The 18,930-nt window shown below is 51.1% G+C and overlaps 1 protein-coding gene across 1 annotated transcript in view; it reads left to right on the top strand.

The window, feature by feature from the left end:
* Nucleotides 1-14,637, top strand: part of DAGLA (diacylglycerol lipase alpha) — a 57,059-nt gene extending 42,422 nt beyond the window's left edge. The window contains exons 14-21 of the mRNA XM_069016266.1: nucleotides 257-337; nucleotides 1,655-1,797; nucleotides 3,047-3,115; nucleotides 4,081-4,153; nucleotides 4,922-5,118; nucleotides 5,944-6,073; nucleotides 6,497-6,678; nucleotides 7,316-14,637. Of these exons, the coding sequence (XP_068872367.1) occupies nucleotides 257-337; nucleotides 1,655-1,797; nucleotides 3,047-3,115; nucleotides 4,081-4,153; nucleotides 4,922-5,118; nucleotides 5,944-6,073; nucleotides 6,497-6,678; nucleotides 7,316-8,243 (1,803 nt within the window). The 3' untranslated portion in view covers nucleotides 8,244-14,637. The remainder of the gene's footprint in view (nucleotides 1-256; nucleotides 338-1,654; nucleotides 1,798-3,046; nucleotides 3,116-4,080; nucleotides 4,154-4,921; nucleotides 5,119-5,943; nucleotides 6,074-6,496; nucleotides 6,679-7,315) is intronic.
* The last annotated feature ends 4,293 nt before the right edge of the window (nucleotides 14,638-18,930 follow it).

The raw sequence follows: 18,930 nt of genomic DNA, 5'->3' as shown, positions 1-18,930 counted from the left end.
TTCTCTGTTCTGCCCCAGGTCCTGGGGCCCGAAGTACCAAATCCACAATCCTGTGTTTAAGGGTTTTCCCTCTAAAAGCTCAGGAATAGGCCCTTGGAGTGTTCCTTAATTACCCCTTAAACGCCAAAATTTTGGAAATGCAGAGGGGAGTCAGTTCTCCCTCCATGCTGATGGACATTCCAGAGCTTCCTCACCTTCTGGCTGCTGGATGTTGAGATCCCATTTACATCCTGCTGTGTCTTCCTGCTTCCCACAGGGCATGGTGCTGTCTGCTGAGTACATCAAGAAGAAGCTGGAGCAGGAGATGGTGCTGTCCCAAGCTTTTGGACGGGATTTGGTGAGTATGAGTTTGTCTCTGGACAGAGGATAAGATTTCCATAAAAAACTGGGTTTTAAGGGAATCTCAGTGTCCCTGAGTCTGTTGCATTCATTTCTCAGCTCTTCCTTTAATTCCTGTCCCTCTGGATTTCCACCTAGTTACTCATTCATGGAACGGTTTGGGTTGGAAGGGACCTTAAAGCTCATCCCATTCCACCCCCTGCCATGGGCAGAGAACATTCCACAAGATCAGGTTGCTCCAAGCCCCATCCAGACTTCCCACAAGGCTTTTTTTATTTTGGAAGCACCAATAAAGCACTCTGCTCACTGCAGAGCTCCTGATTATTTTCCTTTTCCTGAGGCAGGAAGTCCCACGTGGTGGCAATGCGGGACAGGGAGCATTAAAACCAAATCAGCAGGAACTAAAATCCCATCTTTATGGAGATTTTCCTCGGAATGCCGTGCTGACTGTCCCTGTGGGCACATTCCCAGTGGCAGGGAGATGTCACAGGACTCAAGGGAAATGTTGGGAAGCAGCTTACCTTGGTTTATATGTCGGGAATAGTTGTTGAAAGGCTGCCTTGGGATATTTGGTGGATGGAGGGAGAGACAAGCCAGAATCCGGCTTTTTGGGATGGAGCTTCATTCCTCTCTGCCTAGAAAGGGAAAATGGGGGTTGTTCCTGTTACTCAGGAGGAATTTTTCCTGGCTTTAGGTCCGTAAGTGCCATCCCAGGTCCCACCAGCCCAGGACCTTGTTTCTGACGGTTGCCAAGGACAGATATTCCAGGGAAAAGCATCCAGTGAGGTGTAGAGGCACTTTCTGTGTGGGCTTGGATGTTAACAGGAAGGGCAAAAGGCTCCCATCAAATCCTGAGTAATTCAAACAGCTGATGTGCCTTTCCTTTTTCTTCCCACCTTTTTTTCTTTCAGGGAAGTGCCAGTAGGCCAAATGTAGAATTCCAGAAGTGAATGAATTCCAGCCTTCAGTGAGTCCCTGGCACAGGTTTCCCAGAAAAGCTGTCTGCCCCATCCCTGGAAGTGTTCCAGGATGGGTTGGACGGGGCTAGGAGCACCCTGAGCTAGTGGAAGATGTCCTTGCCCATGGCAGGGGGTGGAATGGGATGATCCTCTCCCTTCCCTTCCAACCTAAACCATTCCAGGATTCCAAGAAGATTCCATGATTCAGAACAAGCAAGGAGCTGTTCAGCTGGAATCTGGAGTGCTCATGTATAAAGGAAGACTCCAAAACTGGGGAAAGGGAGAGATTTCTGGGAGATAAATTCAATTTAATTTCCAACCTGACCTCTATTCCTTGTTGTTTCCATGTTTTTTAGGGAAGAGGAACAAAACACTACGGTCTGATTGTGGTTGGGCATTCCCTGGGAGCTGGCACAGCTGCCATCCTGTCCTTCCTGCTGCGCCCCCAGTATCCATCCCTGAAGTGCTTTGCCTATTCCCCCCCAGGTGGGCTGCTCAGGTAGGTGTTGGGATACACCTGGGATGTGCTGGATCCTGCTTGTGGGGCTCTAGGGAGCAGTGAAACGGACAGGCAGCCTGCAGAAGCCGAGTGTTTCCTCTGGGATATAGTTTGGAATTCAGGTTAGGACGGCAGGGGGCCGCTTTCCCGAATATCCTGGTTTATACCTGAGTTATCCGTGGCTCTGATTTTAATGGAAAAGTGCAGTTTCCTTATTCTCTGCTCACTCCCAGTTTCCCCATCTCCCTGAACAGATGGGAATAAGGGAGACACTCGAGCAATGCAGGTGTCTGCAGCAGCTGATCCGGTTGTTCAGACTCCTTTTCCAGACAAATTGGAATTGGGATGTGATTTCTGTCATACTGCAGCCTAAAACTGGTCACAGGGCTTGTTCTGGTTTCTCTCCCTTTGCCATGGGACAAAACCAGGGAGAGATTAATCCTGAATTCCTCCCGTTATAAATGGGAACAGACCTTCTGGTCATGTCATTCCCAAACAAAACATCCCATTGGATTGCTGTGAAGTGAGGGAAGGTCTTCCTAGCCCTGACAGATACCACGGGGATCCTTGGAATCAGCTATGGATCGTGAGAGGCTTCTTGTGGTAGTTCCTGCATCATATTCCAGGAGCAGCCAAGAGTTTTAAACCATCCTGCTGCTGGATCTGGATGCTGACATTCCTTGTAGTATTCCTGGGTCTTCTGCAGCCTCAGAGCTACAGAGGAGGATGTTTCAGGAGAGTTTTACAACCTTCTGCTCCAAACTTCCACTCCTGGCTCCCTTGGTAGCTCCTGACTTGTGCTGTGCCCAGGATCATCCCTAGGTCAGTGAGGCAGCCTCTTCCTGTGGAAAGTCAGAGTGGGAATCCTGATTCCTTCCCTCTTCTCTTGGAACTCAGGCTGCTGCAGAAATTTGCCATCTGAGTTCTCCCAAACGTTGGGGTTATTTCGTGCTACATTGTAGTCTCAGGAGCATGGGATATCTTCTTCCTTGGCTGTCCTGCCATTCCCAAACTACTGGAAAATGATTGTGAGGCAGTGAGTTCAAGCACTTCCTTTCCCAGGTATATCCAGAGCCATGTGCAGGGTAATGGTTGGGCCATGGGATGTGGAGATCAGGCTCTTCTTCTCCAAGGTGCAAATCCCCAAAGCCTGGAGCAGCTTGGATTGGGGTTTGTGCCCCTGGTTTCCCTGCCACCAAACTGGGAATGAAACACTGTTTGCTTCTTCTTGCTCCTGTTTCTCTTCCAGTGAGGATGCCATGGAGTATTCCAAGGAGTTTGTGACTGCGGTGGTGCTTGGCAAAGATCTGGTGCCCAGGCAAGTGGAGAAGTGTGCGAATTCCTTGATGAATCTCTGCTGTTCTGTCCCAAATCATCTGTTTCCTCTCAGAAACACTTGGATCATCTCTGTCTCCAGTTTCCTCATTTTCCTGTCCTTGCATTGCTCCCTGTTTTTCTTCCTGGTTCTGTGTCACTGTGTTTTTCCTGGACACCTCTGTTGGGGTTTTTATAGGCAAATCTCTCCTGTATGAAAGAAAAGGGGGAATGTCCTGCCTCTGGAATCCCTCCTTGTGGTACCTGGAATATCAGTACCACCTTCCTGGTTCCCTGTGTTATCTCAGCCCTGTTCTGGATGTGCTTTCACCACATTTGGACCAGTTTGTCCCAAAATCCCTGTCCCATGTCACCTTCTCTCCAAACCACTTCATTCCTCACCTTCCTCATCTCCTGGGATACGTTCTGCTGAGCAGGGACTTGGAGCGGGAGCCAGGCAAGCTGGGATTTACCTGGATGCCATGATCCTGTCCATCCTGTCATCTCCTCAGGGGCGTCATTCAGCTCTGGGACACTTTTCCAACTCACCTGTTCCGTGTTGTTCTCCACCGTCACCTCCCTCCTTTCCTGTTCACTGATCTGATCCTGGTTATTGTCCTGGTAATTCCCTGTGGCCTCTCACTCCTGGCTCCGGCTCCTGGGTGATGCCACAGCCCACCTCTGAATCCATCTGCTCCATGTTGTATCCTTGTAGTGTCCTTTGAAACACAATTCCTCGTTTTTCTGTGCTCTGTATCCTTCTTGTCCTGTTGCCTGCCCAGGTGTTGTGAACACGTTTTCCCCTCTTCCACAGTCCATCATTTTCTTCTTTTCCAGACTCACTTCTTCTTCTCCAGAATCACATCTTCATCTCTTCCAGAATCACATCTTCCTCTTTTCCATAACCACATCTCCTTCTCGAGAGTCACATCTTCCTCTTTTCCGTGATCCCATCTTCCTCTCTTCCAGGATTGGTCTCTCTCAGCTGGAGGGATTTCGCCGGCAGCTTCTGGATGTTCTCCAAAGAAGCACCAAACCAAAGGTAAGAGGGAAGAACCAACACCTGGAGATGTCTCTGAGCGGGGATGGGGAGTTTTAGTGACAGGAAGGGCAGGTTTCCTCCAGGTCTCCTCAGGATCATTATTTAGGGAATGAGAGGAATGATGGAAAGAGCTGGAGAGCTCAGTGGGATCATTCTGGCTCACATGCTGCAACTTCACCATCACAGATCCCAAATAACCAAGCAGGGAATTTTCTGTCTGAGCCTCTTTTAAAGTCTGTATTCCAACTGCGGCTTTTCCTGGCCAGTAAAAACTGGGAACACGCTGGAAGTACAGCTGTTGCTGTGCTTGTAGGAACATCCAGGTGATGCTGTTTCAGGATAAGAGGTCTGCTCATGCCTTGGAGATAGGAAATGTGGGAAGTTGTCCCTCCTCAGTCTTTAAGATGAAAAAAACCATAAAACATGATGGAATTTACCTGGAGAGGGTATATAATTGAGAAAGGAAAACCAGCTTTCACAAACACTTGGATTATCTCTGTCTCCAGCTTCCCTGTTTTCCTGTCTTTGTATTGTTCCTTATTTATTCCCAGTGTCTCTGTGTTTTACCTCGACACCTCTGTTGGTGTTTCGCACACCTTCCTTAGGCAAATCCCTCCTGTGTGAAAGCAAACAGGGAATGTCCTGCCTCTGGAATTGTTGAAATCTCTCAAATCTTATGAGGTGAATCTGCTTTTCTTTGCTTTTCTCTCCTCAAATCCTCCCTTCCTCTCTCTTTCTCTCTCTCTCTCTCTCTCTTTGTGGGGCCAGTGGCGGATCATCGTGGGGGCCACCAAGTGCATTCCCAAATCCGAGCTTCCCGAGGAGCCGGAGGAGAACTCGGTGACGAGCAACCGGCTCTGGACACATCCCAGTGACCTGACCATCGCCCTGAGCGCCAGCACCCCCCTGTACCCCCCTGGCCGCATCATCCACGTGGTGCACAACCACCCTGCCGAGCAGTGCTGGTGAGTCCTGCAGTTCCTGCTGGAATTCCTGCTGGAAAACTCTCTCTGACACAAGGAGAAGCGGATTTTCTTCCCTGCTGTCTCACGGGGACAGTGGTTGTGTCTGTGCTGGTGGAGCTAGGGAATGGTTTGGGTTGGGACTGTGGAGATCCGTGGGTAGGGATGCTTTCCACCAGACCAGGTTGCTCCAAGCCCAGTCCAGCCTGGATTTTAAAAATTCCAGGGATGGAGCAGCCATGGCTTCCCTTGGAAATCCATCCCAGTTTTCCAGTCTCACCACCCTCACAGGGAAGAGGATTAGATATCTTCCAATATCTAATCTAAACCAGCACATGTAATCTTGGAATGGTTCAGGTTGGGAGGGACTTAGGATCACCCAGTTCTACCTCCTGCAATGGGCAGGGACACCTTTCCACTATCCCAGGTTGCTCCAAGCCCCATCTAAACTGGCTTGGAACACTTCCAGGGATGAGGCAGCCACAGCTGTTCTGGGAAATCCATTCCAGGGCCTCCCCAGCCTCACAGGGAAGGATTTCTTCCCAATATCCCATCTAAACCCACACTCTGTCAGCGGGAAGCCATTTCCCCTTGTCCTGTCACTCCAGGCCCTTGTCCAAAGTTCCTCTGCAGCTCTCTTGGAACTCATTTGGGTACTGGATAATCATGTCCCTGTTGGATAATGCAGAATTTTGGAGCAGTACATATTTTAACATCTCTTCCCTCTGTTTTTCCTTTTTCTCCCTCTGCATCCTGATGTTTTCACGTGCCAAAACACTGCCCTGCTCTTCCATCCTGTTTTCCCTGTTGTCTGGACCCTTTTTCCAGCTGCTGTGAGCAGGAAGATCCCACTTACTTTGCCATTTGGGGGGACAACAAGGCCTTCAACGAGGTGATCATCTCCCCGGCCATGCTGCACGAACACCTCCCCTATGTGGTCATGGAAGGGCTCAACAAGGTAAGGCAGGGAATTGCCATCCCAAAAAACACCAGCACAGGCCAGCCTTGCCCTGGAATGCTGCTGGTTAAATACACCAGGCCATTTATTTTGGAGAAGAGGAGGAAAGGGGATGCTCCCTCTCAGTCTTGGCATGGGATGTTGGAGTGGAGCGTGGTGAGGTTTGGGAATGGAATTCCCAAAGTCCCAGAAGCTCCTGTTTCCACATTTAATGTCAGAATGACACGAGGTTGGGTGGTAATGGTTCATTCCAGGAGCTGCCATGAAACTGGAGCCCAGGTGACATCCGGGGATATGTCAGGATTTATCCATCTAATCCTATATCTCCCCGTGCTTCCAGAAGGCTCTGGGAAGAAAGAGGCCAATCCAGCTGTTGGAAAGCCTCCAGTCAATCCCTGCTGTTCCTCTGCTTCCCCTGAACAGGTCTTGGAGAACTACAACAAGGGGAAAACAGCTCTGCTTTCTGCAGCCAAAGTGATGGTGAGTCCTACGGAAGTGGATCTCACCCCGGAGCTGATATTCCAGAGCCAGCCCTTGCCCAGCTGCCCCTCTGTGCAGATCGGAACTGGAGCCATCCCAGCAGACAGAAGGAACAGCAGTACCAAGTAAGGAGGGATTTTCCATGAAATATTGGCTCCAGGTGTGGGTCCTCTACCTCTTGGAGCATTGTGATCCATGGTTGTGGGAAAGACAGATGCATGGGCTGCCTTTGTGGGAGTTAAAGCTTCAGGATGTCTTGGGGAATGTCAGGGGGGGGAAATCCCTTGTGTTGCTTAGGAATTGGAGTGCAGCAAGGTCAGAAAAAGGCATGGAAGAAACTTCCTTTTTTCTCCTTATCCAGACAGGCGGGGTTTTCCCAAGGTGAAACTTGGAGCCAAATTCGGTTTGGGTTGGAAGGGATTTAAGGATCACCCAGTTCCAGCCCTGCCATGGGCAGGGACACCTTCCACTAGCCCAGGTTGTTCCAAGCCTCGTCCAGCTGGGAACACTGTCAGGGATAGTCCACAACCTCTCTGGGCAGGAGAGAAGGATTTATTGAGCCAGGAAAAAAAGGGAGGAGGGCAACAACCAGAGTTTGCAGAGGGAGAATCCATTTGTGATATTTCCAGCTGGGAGGACAGAGCGAGAAGAGATTCCCGGGAGTTGTGGATGCCTCTGGTTGGAGGAGCTGTGTGAGGAACTCTTGGATCCTCTGGCTGTTCTGGAATTCTGCAGCCTCATGTTCTCTGTTTCCCATTGCAGGAGCAAATCGCATTCAGAAATCAGCCTGGAGGGGTTCTACGAGACGAAGCCGCTTTCTCCCGTGCAGAAAGACCCCGTGGAGCTGCTTCTCCTGGACACTAAGGAACGTCTCTCCGTGGAGCTCCAGGACCGCCGCGCCCCTCTGGCCACCATGGAGAGCCTCTCGGACAACGAATCCATCTACAGCTTCGATTCCCGGCGCTCCTCTGGTTTCCGGAGCATCCGGGGCTCCCCCAGCCTCCATGCGGTCATGGAGAAGGACGAGACGCACTGCTTTTATATAGACCCCGTTATCCCTGAGGAAAACCCTTCCCTCAGCTCCCGGACAGAGCTGCTGGCTGCCGACAGCCTCTCCAAGCATTCCCAGGAGACGCAGCCCCCGGAAAACGTCCTCAACAGCGGCGGCACCACCCCCCAGCGCCGCTGCAGTGCCGAGGGCACCGGGAGCGACGGGGAGCGCGCGTCCTTGTCCCCTCGGGAAGAGCCGGCGCTCCACAACGGCCGCCTGGCCGACGTTCCCAGCCCCCAGGTGCTGGAATTCGCCGAGTTCATCGACAGCCTCTTCAACCTGGACAGCAAAAGCAGCTCCTTCCAGGACATTTACTGCATGATGGTGTCGGACAGCTCCAGCGACTTTGCGGAGATTCCCAAATCCGTCAGCGACCAGGAGATCCTGCTGAGGGCGCAGTACGAGCCCAACTTGGTCCCAAAGCCCCCGAGGTTGTTTGCGGGCTCGACGGATCCTTCGTCGGGAATCTCTGTGTCGCCCTCTTTCCCCCTTAGTTCATCCGGAGAACTCATGGATATCACTCCCACGGGTGTGAGCAGCCAGGAATGCCTGGCCACGGACAAAATCCGGACTTCCACCCCCTCCGGACACGTAACCAGCCCTGCCAAGCAGGACGACCTCATGATTTCGGCCCTTTAGTGCAGGGGAAAGGGGTGGAGTGATCCCAGTGGGATAATCCATGGAGGAGGCTGTCATCGGGCAGTTGGGATCAGAGGAGACAGCTGGAAAAATCCCTTCTGGGGTGACACAGTGGTGGTGTCTGGAGGATGGATTGTGCTGGAATCGCGTGCTTGCGGCTGGGAGAAGATTTGCCCCACGGGGCCTGAGAGGGTCTGAGGCACTAAAGTTCCCTACCTCAGCCTGTCTCATTCCAGAGGCAGATTCCTTGCCCCGAGGCACCTGCTGAGTTTGGGAGTGAGATACCTGGATAGATGGAAGCAGGAGGGGGCCGGGCCAGACCCCTCCCCTCAGGACCGAGCCGGTGGTTTGGGAAATGAGCGGATTGAGACTTTGGGCCCTGTTGCACTACCACGGATCCGGCCCAAGATCCAATTCAGCACACTTCCATGGGGATTGCTTTTGTAGGACACTCCTGTTTTAAAGCCATTGGGGCTGTATTCCCCCCAAATCCAGTCCCCCCTTCCTGGCCAGGCGCAGCAGGAATGGGGCTGGCACCATGGTTTCTCTCCCCCGAATACTCCTGAGAGGGAAGGACGCTGTTCCCAAGAGCCCAATCCGTCTGCCACGTCCCTCCTTTGGCAGAAAGTTCTCCTGGATATCACCCTCATCTCTCCTTGGTTCCCTGGACCCCTCCGAGCCGGCGACATTCCCGTGGGACTGCCAGGAATCATCTCAGAGCTGCACGGATGTGGATGGATCAACTGCAAAATGCACCCGGTGTTGTTTTCCAGGCCCCTGCGGAGTCTGGGAGTCTCTCCTGGATCCCTGGGGGTCCTCACACCACCCATATGCAGCATCCACGGATCAGTGCCAGCCTCTGTCGTTGGGAATTCAGGGAAAAGATGGACTTTTTCCTGGTGTTGCAATCTCTTGTATGTTTACAGAGCTGCTGAGCTGGCTGGAAGGTATTTATTAAGGAAATAGGGAGGCTTTCCCGAAGGAAAATCCACAGTCATCCTCTCCTTCCCATGCTGTTCCCTCTGGGAACTGAGGCAAGAGAGGATGGGCAGGCAGGATTCCAAGACCCCTGCTTCCCAAGTGGCTTGGATTCGGGGGTAGCCGCCTGCTCCCCTCTCCCACCCTCTCTCCACCTGCACAATTCCGTGTAGGAAAGCTTGAGCAAGTTGTTAGGAAAACTACCTGAGCCTCCGGGCCCGGAGGAGCCTGCTCCACCTCTCCAGGCAGGTTTTCCAATGATGGGAGCAGGAGGAAAACTACCTATCCTAGGAAATGACACATTCTTGGGACCTGGAAAAGGCCTTGAATTGACCCAAGTCCCCCTCAGAGCTCAGCAGTTACTGATGGCTCTCCCCGGAGTTCCGTCCTCCCTCCCTGGAAAAGAAATTCCTGGTTTAACTTCCATAGAATCCTGTGGTTGCTCCCTTTCCCTCTCCTTACTGGCGCTATTTCCATTGTGGGAGGACACTGTGCTTCCCAGGAGCTCAGCTCCTGGCAAATCCCGGGGTTCCTGTTCTCCACGGGGGCTCCAGAAGCCCCAGGATGGGTCAGGGCTGTGCTTCCCGGGAGCCAGTGGGATCCGATGCCATCAAGGAGCACTTTATAACCAGCGTGCATTGATGTAAATAACCCTGGGCGCACGGAATTCCACGGGATTCTGTGTCCAAGTGCTGATGTCCCACTCCATCCAGCGTGGGGTGCTCCAGCCCCTGCTCCTTACCCGTTACAGAGCCTTCAGAAGTGCTTCAAGCGGGCAGGAAAACATTATCCCTGTGGTTTAAGGTTCCAAAGGTGACCTTTCCCTGAGTGGAATCAGAGGGAGGAAGCCCCTCTGGATTCAGAGGGATTTGGAGAAGGAAAGCTCCTTTTATTCTGAGCAACCAGAAGTTCCTTTTGTTTTTGTAGGTCCTTAAAAGAGGAGCAGGGAGCAGGTGGTCCGGGAGTACAGCACAGGGTAAGGAGGAATTCCTGCACTCAGGAAACACTACCAAGGTGATTTTTCAGGAATACGCACAAAAATCCGGGAAGCTTTGAGGGGAAAAGGGGAGCTGAGGGGCAGGGAGGCTGGGGCTAGCAGGCTAGCTCCCCTCCTGGCCCAGGAGTCGGGATAAGGAGCTCATTCCTGCCCTTATTCCCGGCGGGAATTAACCCTTAGCACTAAGGCAGAGCTTGGGATCTGCAAAGCACTTTAAAACACTAAGGAAAAGGATCATCTCTGTCCCTGGGAGCGACATGGATACCTGGGATTAGATGGAACTACTGGTGGGAGGTGCCTCCAGGTGAGGAAAAGTGGGATATCTCCCTCCTAAAATGATTCCAGTGGGAACCTGCTGATGTTCCATGGCTCAAATGTTGCACTAGAAAGTCCCTTCCCTGACGTTCCTCCGCCGTGTCCTGGAAGACTCAATCCTTGGGTGACTGTTTCCTTCTCTGTGCCATTGGAACTGTATCCCATGGGAATGGCCTTCCCTTGCCCTGGCAGGAGGCAGCCTGGAATGCCGCGGTTTTTTTGCTCTGTGGTTACTGGACTTTGGAAAAGCCTGGAAATACCTAATTCCTGGGAGCTGGGCTTGCCACAGGTCAAGGAGTAAAGGCACAAAAGAGCCCCTCTCATTGTATCCCATCACAGATAATTCCTGGTGTTTGTTGACAAACAGATCTGATCCAGTCCTCCCAAATGAAATCCACGTTCTTGGAACGATTTCTGCTTTAAATGTCTCCGTGTCTTGATCCCCATCACTGTGTCTCGATCCCCTAGCATTCCGTGTCTCCATTCCCATCACTCCTTCGCTATCTGGGCATTCAGAAAGGCTGATCTCCCATTTCCTCCTGGAAAAACACACCTTGGAATGCTGAAATAAATGCTAAAGCTGCAGCTACCTCCTTCATCTGTACTGTAAACACTTCCTGCTTTCTCTTCCCACTCTGCCTTTGGGAATACGAAGCATCTCCAGTTTTCCGAATCTCTTGGCTTCTGCTTCTTCAGCTTTGTGCCTTCTAATCTTCGGATATTCCCACAATATTCCAACAGGATGTTCCACCCTGTGCAGAGGCAGCGCTGGAAGTGCCTGACACCCCAGATCCCAGAGTCACCCATTCCATACCTCATCCTTAAAATCCATTCTGATCCTTCCTCCTTGGACTGAGTGACCTTAAAGGTCCTTTCCAACACAGACTTTTCCAAGAGTTTCTTGGAAGAGGAATGGAGCTGAGGCTCTTCTGCACCAGTAAATTGATTTTATTGTTGATTTCGTTGCAGCAGTGCCAAAAATTTGGGAAGGATCCTGCAGTGCTGGGGACATACCAGCCCTTTTCCAATATTTATCAGTATTCCTTCTCCTTCGGGACTGCCTTCTCCGTTTGGAATATTCATTTCCTCCTAAAACTTCCCTCTTTTCTTTGCTTCCTGTTCCTCTCACCTGTTTCAGGAGCCACCTCATCCCTCCTTTCTCTTGGGTGCTGGTGGCTCATCCCACATCCTTGGTAGCACATAGGAAACATGGGAAAACTATTCCCCACCATCTCACGATGATCCAAAGCAGTTAAATGGGATTCTTGGAACTTTTTAGGACCTTTTTTCCGAAGTAAACAGGATTTGTAGGAGGTACTTTGGTGTCTGCAGAGGGCTGGGATGGCACAGCTGGTGGGGAGTGTGGATATAGAATTCCAGTGATTCCCAGTTCTGCTCTTTTAGGATGTTAGATCCCAGGAATAGCTGATGGTCCCAAGCAGTATTTAAGTGGGAAATCTGTTTCCAAGGGCACATAAGAGGGAGGGAAAGCTCCAAGCGTGGGGATCCAGGATCAGTATCTAACACATTCTCCATGCACTTTGATGTTTTCCCAGCTTTTGCTGCTCTTTCCCTGCAGGCAGATAATATTTATTTCCATGGAATCGCCCACACAGCTTTCATTTACAAATTGGGACATAGGAATAATCAGGATTACTCCTGGCAATGGGAATTAGGTGGGATTAATTATCGCTGGAATGGGTGTGTTTGGATTTGTGTTTTGGGGCTGTATCCAAGAACCTCCGTTGAATTTCCATGGGCAGCTGTGTTTGCCTTGGGAATTGCTGGGTTGGAGCTCCCCTCAATGCTGGCTTTACCCTTATCCATTCTGGGATATTCTTCCCTTGGCAATAGACATCCTGGCTTTGCAGGATGGGAGCAGGAATATTTCATTCCCACAGATTATGGGATGGTGGTTGTAACTGCAGCCTTTGAGGAACATCCAAACGTTGCCAGGGAGGTGTGGACTCCCCACCCCTGGAAATATTCCAGGCCAGGTTGGATAAGGCTTGGAACAACCATGGCTAGGGAAAGGTGTCCTTACCCATGGCAGCGAGTGGGAACTGGACGAGCTTCCAAACTATTCTGGAATTCTGTGATTCCCTGCAGCGTTATGGTGCCGCAGGAAAGGGAAGGTTGGAATTCCAGCGGTGGCTCCGCATGGACTGCTCTGCTGAGAAATTCCCCTGAAGGAAGCAGCTGGAAAGCACTGCCTGGAATTGGGCTCGTTGCTTTGTTCCCAAACAAGCCTGTGCAGCGCTGACTTTTGGGAAGAGCCACTGGATTTCGGGAAGAGCCTCATTTCTGATGCCAAAGCTCCCTCTCATGGCTCCTGCGTGGAGGAGGCGATGCTCCATGGATCCTGCTGGAGGCAAACACTGCCCAGCCTTGGCAGCTGTGGGAAGGAGGAGAGGAGGGAATGTTGCAGCTGGTAGCTGGAATTTGGTCTGGGAGTCCTTTGCTCTCCAGTCAGATCCACAGTGGAGTTATGGATGGAGAGAGGGATGGGAAGGGGGCTGATCAGCAGTCACTGATGTCCTTCCCTTTCTTCCAGCTCGGAGGAACTGCTTAAGGGCTGGAAATTCCAAACGTCCAAGGATTGGGGCAATTCCTTGCTTTGTCTTAGGGAATCATCCTCAGCCTCTGAGCGCTTTGCTGTCTCCATTCCCATTGTTTTTTCCATGTTAAAATTTTGAGTTCATACCTCTTGTGCCTTTGTTCTCCCTGGCTTCAGGTCCCAGATTTCTGGGATCAGACATCTCCCACCTTCCTTTCCCACTTTTCTGGGAGTACAGAAGTGTGGCCAAGGTCTGGTAGGAGCTGTCCTTGCTCCCGAGCTGTCCTGTTCTGCCTCAGCCGGGACTTTCCCGCATCTTCCCACTTTTCCCTGCTGTCTGAGGTCGTATCCAAGTGCCAAAAGCAAATCCTGGCCTGAGGCAGGCGATTTCCTCCAACCCACATCGTGTTTCTCCCTGGCTCTGGAGCAGCCCCTTCCAGAGGTAAGCTCCCTGGGAATTCTTCCTGCTTTCCTTGCTGTGTCCAGTCCCTCTGACATCACTGTGTCATGCCGTGCTCCGTGTCCTGACATTCCCACCTTCCCAGCACACCTGTGGGATGAAGGGAAGCTCTCCCTGTCTCCACCTCTTGATTCCTGAAAATCCTTGCAGCACAGGAACAAGCCTTGATGTTGGTTTTTCTTGGGATTCCACTCCCCTGCTTCCCACCCCGGGCTTTGTGCAGTTCCGATGGCTCAGAGTCGGAAGTCCCAGGCAGGGCTGGCACAGGCCCGTCCTGCCGGAATATCCAATTTTGGGAAGTCTGTGTGCAGAGGGATCCCGGCAGGGGGTTTTTCCCAGGACACTGCCACACTCCTTGGGTCCTAACTCCTTTCCCAGGATGTCCCCAGTGCTCGCTGGTGCCGAAGTGGCCTCACCCTGCAGCTCCAGCTTCCCACCTTTCCCTCCACAAGTCCAGGGAATACTCTCGAGCTCCTGTCCTGGCGCTAAGCGGAATTCCTAATGGCACAGAGAATTTGGGGATGGGCTCTGCCTCCCTGTCTGGAATGTTGTGCCCTGCAAGCCCCTTTCCTTTGGCTCTGCCTCTCTGGAAAAGGCCTTCCTGCCTGTCACCTGTGTCCCATCCCGTGCTGGGGCAGCTCAGAGCAGGATACCTCCGGATTAATTTCCTGCTGGATCCTAATTGCCTCCTTAGAGCTGAAGCCTTTGGCATTTTTGGGAGAACCAGCCCTTCCAGGGAGCTCTGAGCCGCTCCCGCTGCCTCTGGCAGGGCTTTTGGAGCACTCGGATATGCAAATGGGGGGGAAAACAGCCCAGCATCTTGCGTCCCCATGCTCATCCCGGGAATGCTGCCCTCTGAATCCCTGCTCCGAGCTGCCCCAGCATGAAGATTCCAAGGAAACTCAAGCACTCCTCATGTGCCCTTCATTCTCCATGTGACTTTTTTTGTACCTCTGTACGAAAGATCCGAACTAATCCCGCTGTAAAGAAAGATCCGGATGAATTATAACCCAATTCCAGAAACATGGATGTATATAAATTTTCTGTATATTCTATGGCACTCTGTATAAAATGGATGTTGGAAGCATGGCTGGAGTATGTGACTATTCCCAAGGATGTCCTGGACACAGATGGTTGGGATTTGCCTGAGGTTTCTGCCTTAAAGGGTGGTGAGTGAGTGAGTGAGTGGGAGAGGTGGGAAGGACACCAGGAATTTGGTATGCAGCTCTCGGGAAGGGTCCAGGGAATCACTGGTGGTTGGTTGTCTCTTCTCCAGCTCTCTCTGCTCTGGATTCCAGCCTTTGGAGTGGGAAAACACTTGGGGGAACATCCAGAGGTTGTGGATTTGCCATCCCGCTGGCAGGTTGGATCAAGCTGGAAGTTGTCCTGGAAGTAGTGGAAGGCGTCCCTGCCCATGGCAAGGATGGAACTGGATCTTTAAGGTCCCTTGCCACCCAAACCATTCCAGGATTCCATGATCCCTGTCCCTCCAGGTCAGTTCTAGGAATCTCTCCTTCAGTGGAGAAGGAAATTAAGGAAGGAACTGGATGCTTTGAGTTATTCCAGGTTAAATTCAGCCTGTCCTATAAAAAGAAGGATTTTAGTGCAAACAAGGAATTTTTTGGGAGTGGATGGGAATAACAGGGATAGAAGAGGAGTGTGAGTGCTCTCAGACAAGGATATATCCCAAATAGTCAATCTATTGGATATTCCAGCCTGAACAGTGTGGAGATCTCCCCTTTGGATGAACATCAACGTGCTGGGATCCTTCTGTGAGCTGGGTGAGTCCAAAGTGGGATTTTCCCAGTGTCCCGCAGGACACGGCTCTGGAGCTGTAAAGCAGGGTGTCACTGCCTGAGAGCTGTTCCCAGCTGAATAATTCCACATAATTCATACTCTGGAAAAGGGAAAAGCTGAATTTATGGCTTACAGGGTCAAGGAATAAGGGCAGGAGAAGTACTGGAGCTCGCTGACCAGCCAGGAGAAATCCAGGCAGGAAAAGGAATGCCTGGAAGCACGTAATCCTATTAATGGCTGCATGGAATTGTTTTTATGGCTGCTCCTGAAGGGACTATCAGGGAATTAAGAGCTCAAAGGTGGCTGAACTACTGAGTTCCTATAAAAATGCCTATAAAAAGTGCTGGAATGTTGAAGTGCCTGATGTTTCGGGATGGTTTTGTGGGATTTTTTTCCCTACCCGGAGCTGTATCAGCCTCATAAAAGGATACTGGCTCTTCTGGAAACCCTTCCTCTCCGGGGGAAGGAAAGCATCCAACTCTGGCTGCTATCCTAGGATAAACACAGAATAATCCATGTTTAGGAGAGGCTGCTTTAATTCCGTTTTTAAGGATGAAAATATATGGATGTGGACACAGCAGGAATGGGGGATGCTGCTATAAAACCTATTAAAAGCCTTCCTTAGGGATGTAGTCGTGTTTTCCAAGGAGATTCTCTGGCTGCTGGGTGTGTTGGTGGCCTTGGGAAAAGAATTTCAGCTTATTGAGAAAAGCTGTTTCCAATCCATTGACAAAAAATCCGGAACTACAGAAGAAAAACCCAAACTTTCCAACCATTTTTGAAGCATTCCCGAGCAAGCAAAGAAAAGGAGGGAAAATAATAGGAATATTTAATGACTTAAAGCTGGGATCTAATTGTTAATTAATTCAATGGAAACCAGTATGGCACAGGGTTTTTCCAAGGATTCCAGGTTGTATTTCCATTGGAAAAGAGGGAAAGGAAACGGTGATCTGAGGGTGATGGTGCAGATGTAATTCCTGGCCTCTTCCAGCAATCTCTCCTTGGATTTTCCAGCAGTCTCTATTCATCCTTCCCACCACAGAACTTCCTTGGGAAGCACATCCAGCCCTTGTGGCCTTGTTTGTCCTGGCAGAGTGGACAGGGGTTTTCCATGGAGCCTGGATGTCCTTGTCCGGAGCGGGTGGGTGACACTACCCTGCTCCAGGCCTGGGTTGATCCTTTGCGCTTCCAGTTCCTGAGGTCTCCTGGGATGCTGAGGTCTCCCAGGATGTGTGTTCCTCCCTGAGGATGGTCCTTTATGCCTTCCTAAATCAATGGAGGTGTTCTCTCCGTCTTGGGAACGAGCCCTTTGGAGTTAATGGATAACCAGGAAGGGATTGATCTGTGCTGGGCTCCTGCCAGGAGGAGATAACGGAGGGAGCTCTGCTTCCGCCTCCAGCAGGGTTGGAAAGGACTTCCCAGGGAAGCTCTGGCTGCCCCATCCCTGGTGGTGTCAAGTCCACGTTGGAAAAAGCTTGGAGCAACCTGGGATAGTGGAAGGTGTCCCTGCCCATGGCAGGGGGTGGAATGGGATGAGCTTTGGGGTCCCTTCCCACCCAAACCATCTGGGATTGGGGTGGTGTGTGAGTAGGAGATTCCAAGTATTCCAGCATTTCCAACAGTGACACAGCAGCTTCTGTGGGACCTGGTCCCACCAGGAGAAATAAGTTTTCTATCCATTGGATATCTCTGGATCCATTGTCCCTGCTCGGCTGAGCCTCACATAAGCCAGATCTATGATTCCGACGCCCTCCCGGAGACTGAGGTGTCCGTAATCGGAGCTGGTGGAAAAAGGCTAAAAATAGACTCCAAATCCTTCCAGCCGTGCCTGTGAATCCCAGCTGGAGGTTGGGATGTGGGGAGGGATAGGGTGAGGGAGGGGAAACTCATGAATTATTGTTTTGTTGGAAACTGGACTTTGAAATTCGGCGCCGGAGGGAGCCCCGGCCGCACCTTCCATGAGTAATATCCCGAGCAATATCCCTCCCAGCGAGCCATGTGGGATAGGGAGAGCAGGGTTTGCAGGGAGTATGACCCAGAGGGGATTGGGAAGTGGCAGAAGTGTGGGAAATGTGGAGGGCAGGAGAAAGGAAAACCAATGAGGGACTGGGTTTGGATCTGCTGGAGCTGCCTCCATATGGATCAAAGCTGTACCTTTGAATTTTTGGGATTCAGAGCTCCCTAGGATCCCCTGGGGATTACACAAGTCCATCCCTGAAGTGCTGGATTCTTGGCTCGTTGCAGGAAAGGAGCTGGACCATCCCATATGGATGAGGTTGGCTCCATCCCTTGCTGTGTTTTTCCAGTGGGTCTTTTCCCTTTAATCAGGTCTGGGAAGGGGAAGAGCAGCATTCCTTGGGAGTGGGAGCTGAGCAGGACTGGGAGGCAGGAGGAAAACTCAGGTGAGGAGGACACAGATCATCCACACCTCAATTTGGGCACCAGGGAAGGGGGAAAGATGGGAAGGTGCAAAGATTCCTGGGGATATATCCAAAGGAGGGTGTTCTGGGAATGGCAGCCACGGAATGAGGGCAGAACTCTCAAATCTGAGGGTTTGAATCCTTAATGAGTCGTTCCCAAAGGGATTTTCCTGTCTGGTAAGGGGTGTGTGACACTTGGGAGCTGTCCTATGGGAAGGTTGGGATGTGGGAATGTTGACATTGTCCCTAAGGAAAGGAGGGAAGCATCATATTTTTATTGTAAATGAGTTGCTCCACAGGATTTTACACCTTAGGATGGGGAATCCCAGGCCAAGGCCAACATGGTCCATCCAGAGAGTTCCAAATCCGGACTCGGGGTCCTTTCCCAAATCTTTTGATCCTCCTTGGACCTGGCTTTATGGTCCAACGCCGTCACAGGCAGGAACTTGTGGAAGTGCTGGTGGAACTGGATGGGCTTTAAGGTCCCTTCCCACACAAGCCATTCCAGGATTCCATGATCCCTGTCCCTCGAGATCAGTTCTAGGAATCTGTCTTTCAGTGGAGAAGGCAATTAAGGAGCTGGATGCCTTGGGTTATCCCAAGTTAAAGTCACCCTGCCGTATAAAAAGAAGGATTTTAGTGCAAACAAAGTTGTTTACAAGGGAATTTTTGGGAGGGGATGGGAATGACAGGGAGAGAAGAGGAGGACGAATGCTCTCAGTCAAGGGTATATCCCAAATATTCACTATTTTGGATACTTGAGCCAGGATCGTGTGGAAATCTGCCCTTTGGATGCTGGGATCTTTCTGCAAGGAAGGTGAGTCCCAGCTGGGATTTTCCCAGTGTCCTGCAGAGCGAGGGAGTTGTAAAGCAGGATCTCACTGCCTGGGGCTATTCCCAGCTGAGTAATTCCATGGATGAGCTTTAAGGTCCCTCCCAGGCCAAAGCATTCCGGGATTCTAAATCACAGAATCATGGAATGTGGTTCTACAAATCAAATGATGATTTTAGGAATCCATAAAACCATGGGATATGGTTCTGTGGATTCCAGGATTCTGAATGACAGAATCATGCATTCTAGGATTCTAAATCCTAGAATCATGGAATATCCTGAGTTGGAAAGGACCCTCAAGGATCATCCAGTCCAATCCTGACTTTAGTGC

The sequence above is a fragment of the Aphelocoma coerulescens genome, chromosome 5 (assembly GCF_041296385.1).
Source record: "Aphelocoma coerulescens isolate FSJ_1873_10779 chromosome 5, UR_Acoe_1.0, whole genome shotgun sequence".
In the NCBI taxonomy this organism is placed as follows: domain Eukaryota; kingdom Metazoa; phylum Chordata; class Aves; order Passeriformes; family Corvidae; genus Aphelocoma; species Aphelocoma coerulescens.
Note: the sequence above shows the minus strand (reverse complement) of the source record. Positions and strands in the feature narration are given on the sequence as shown.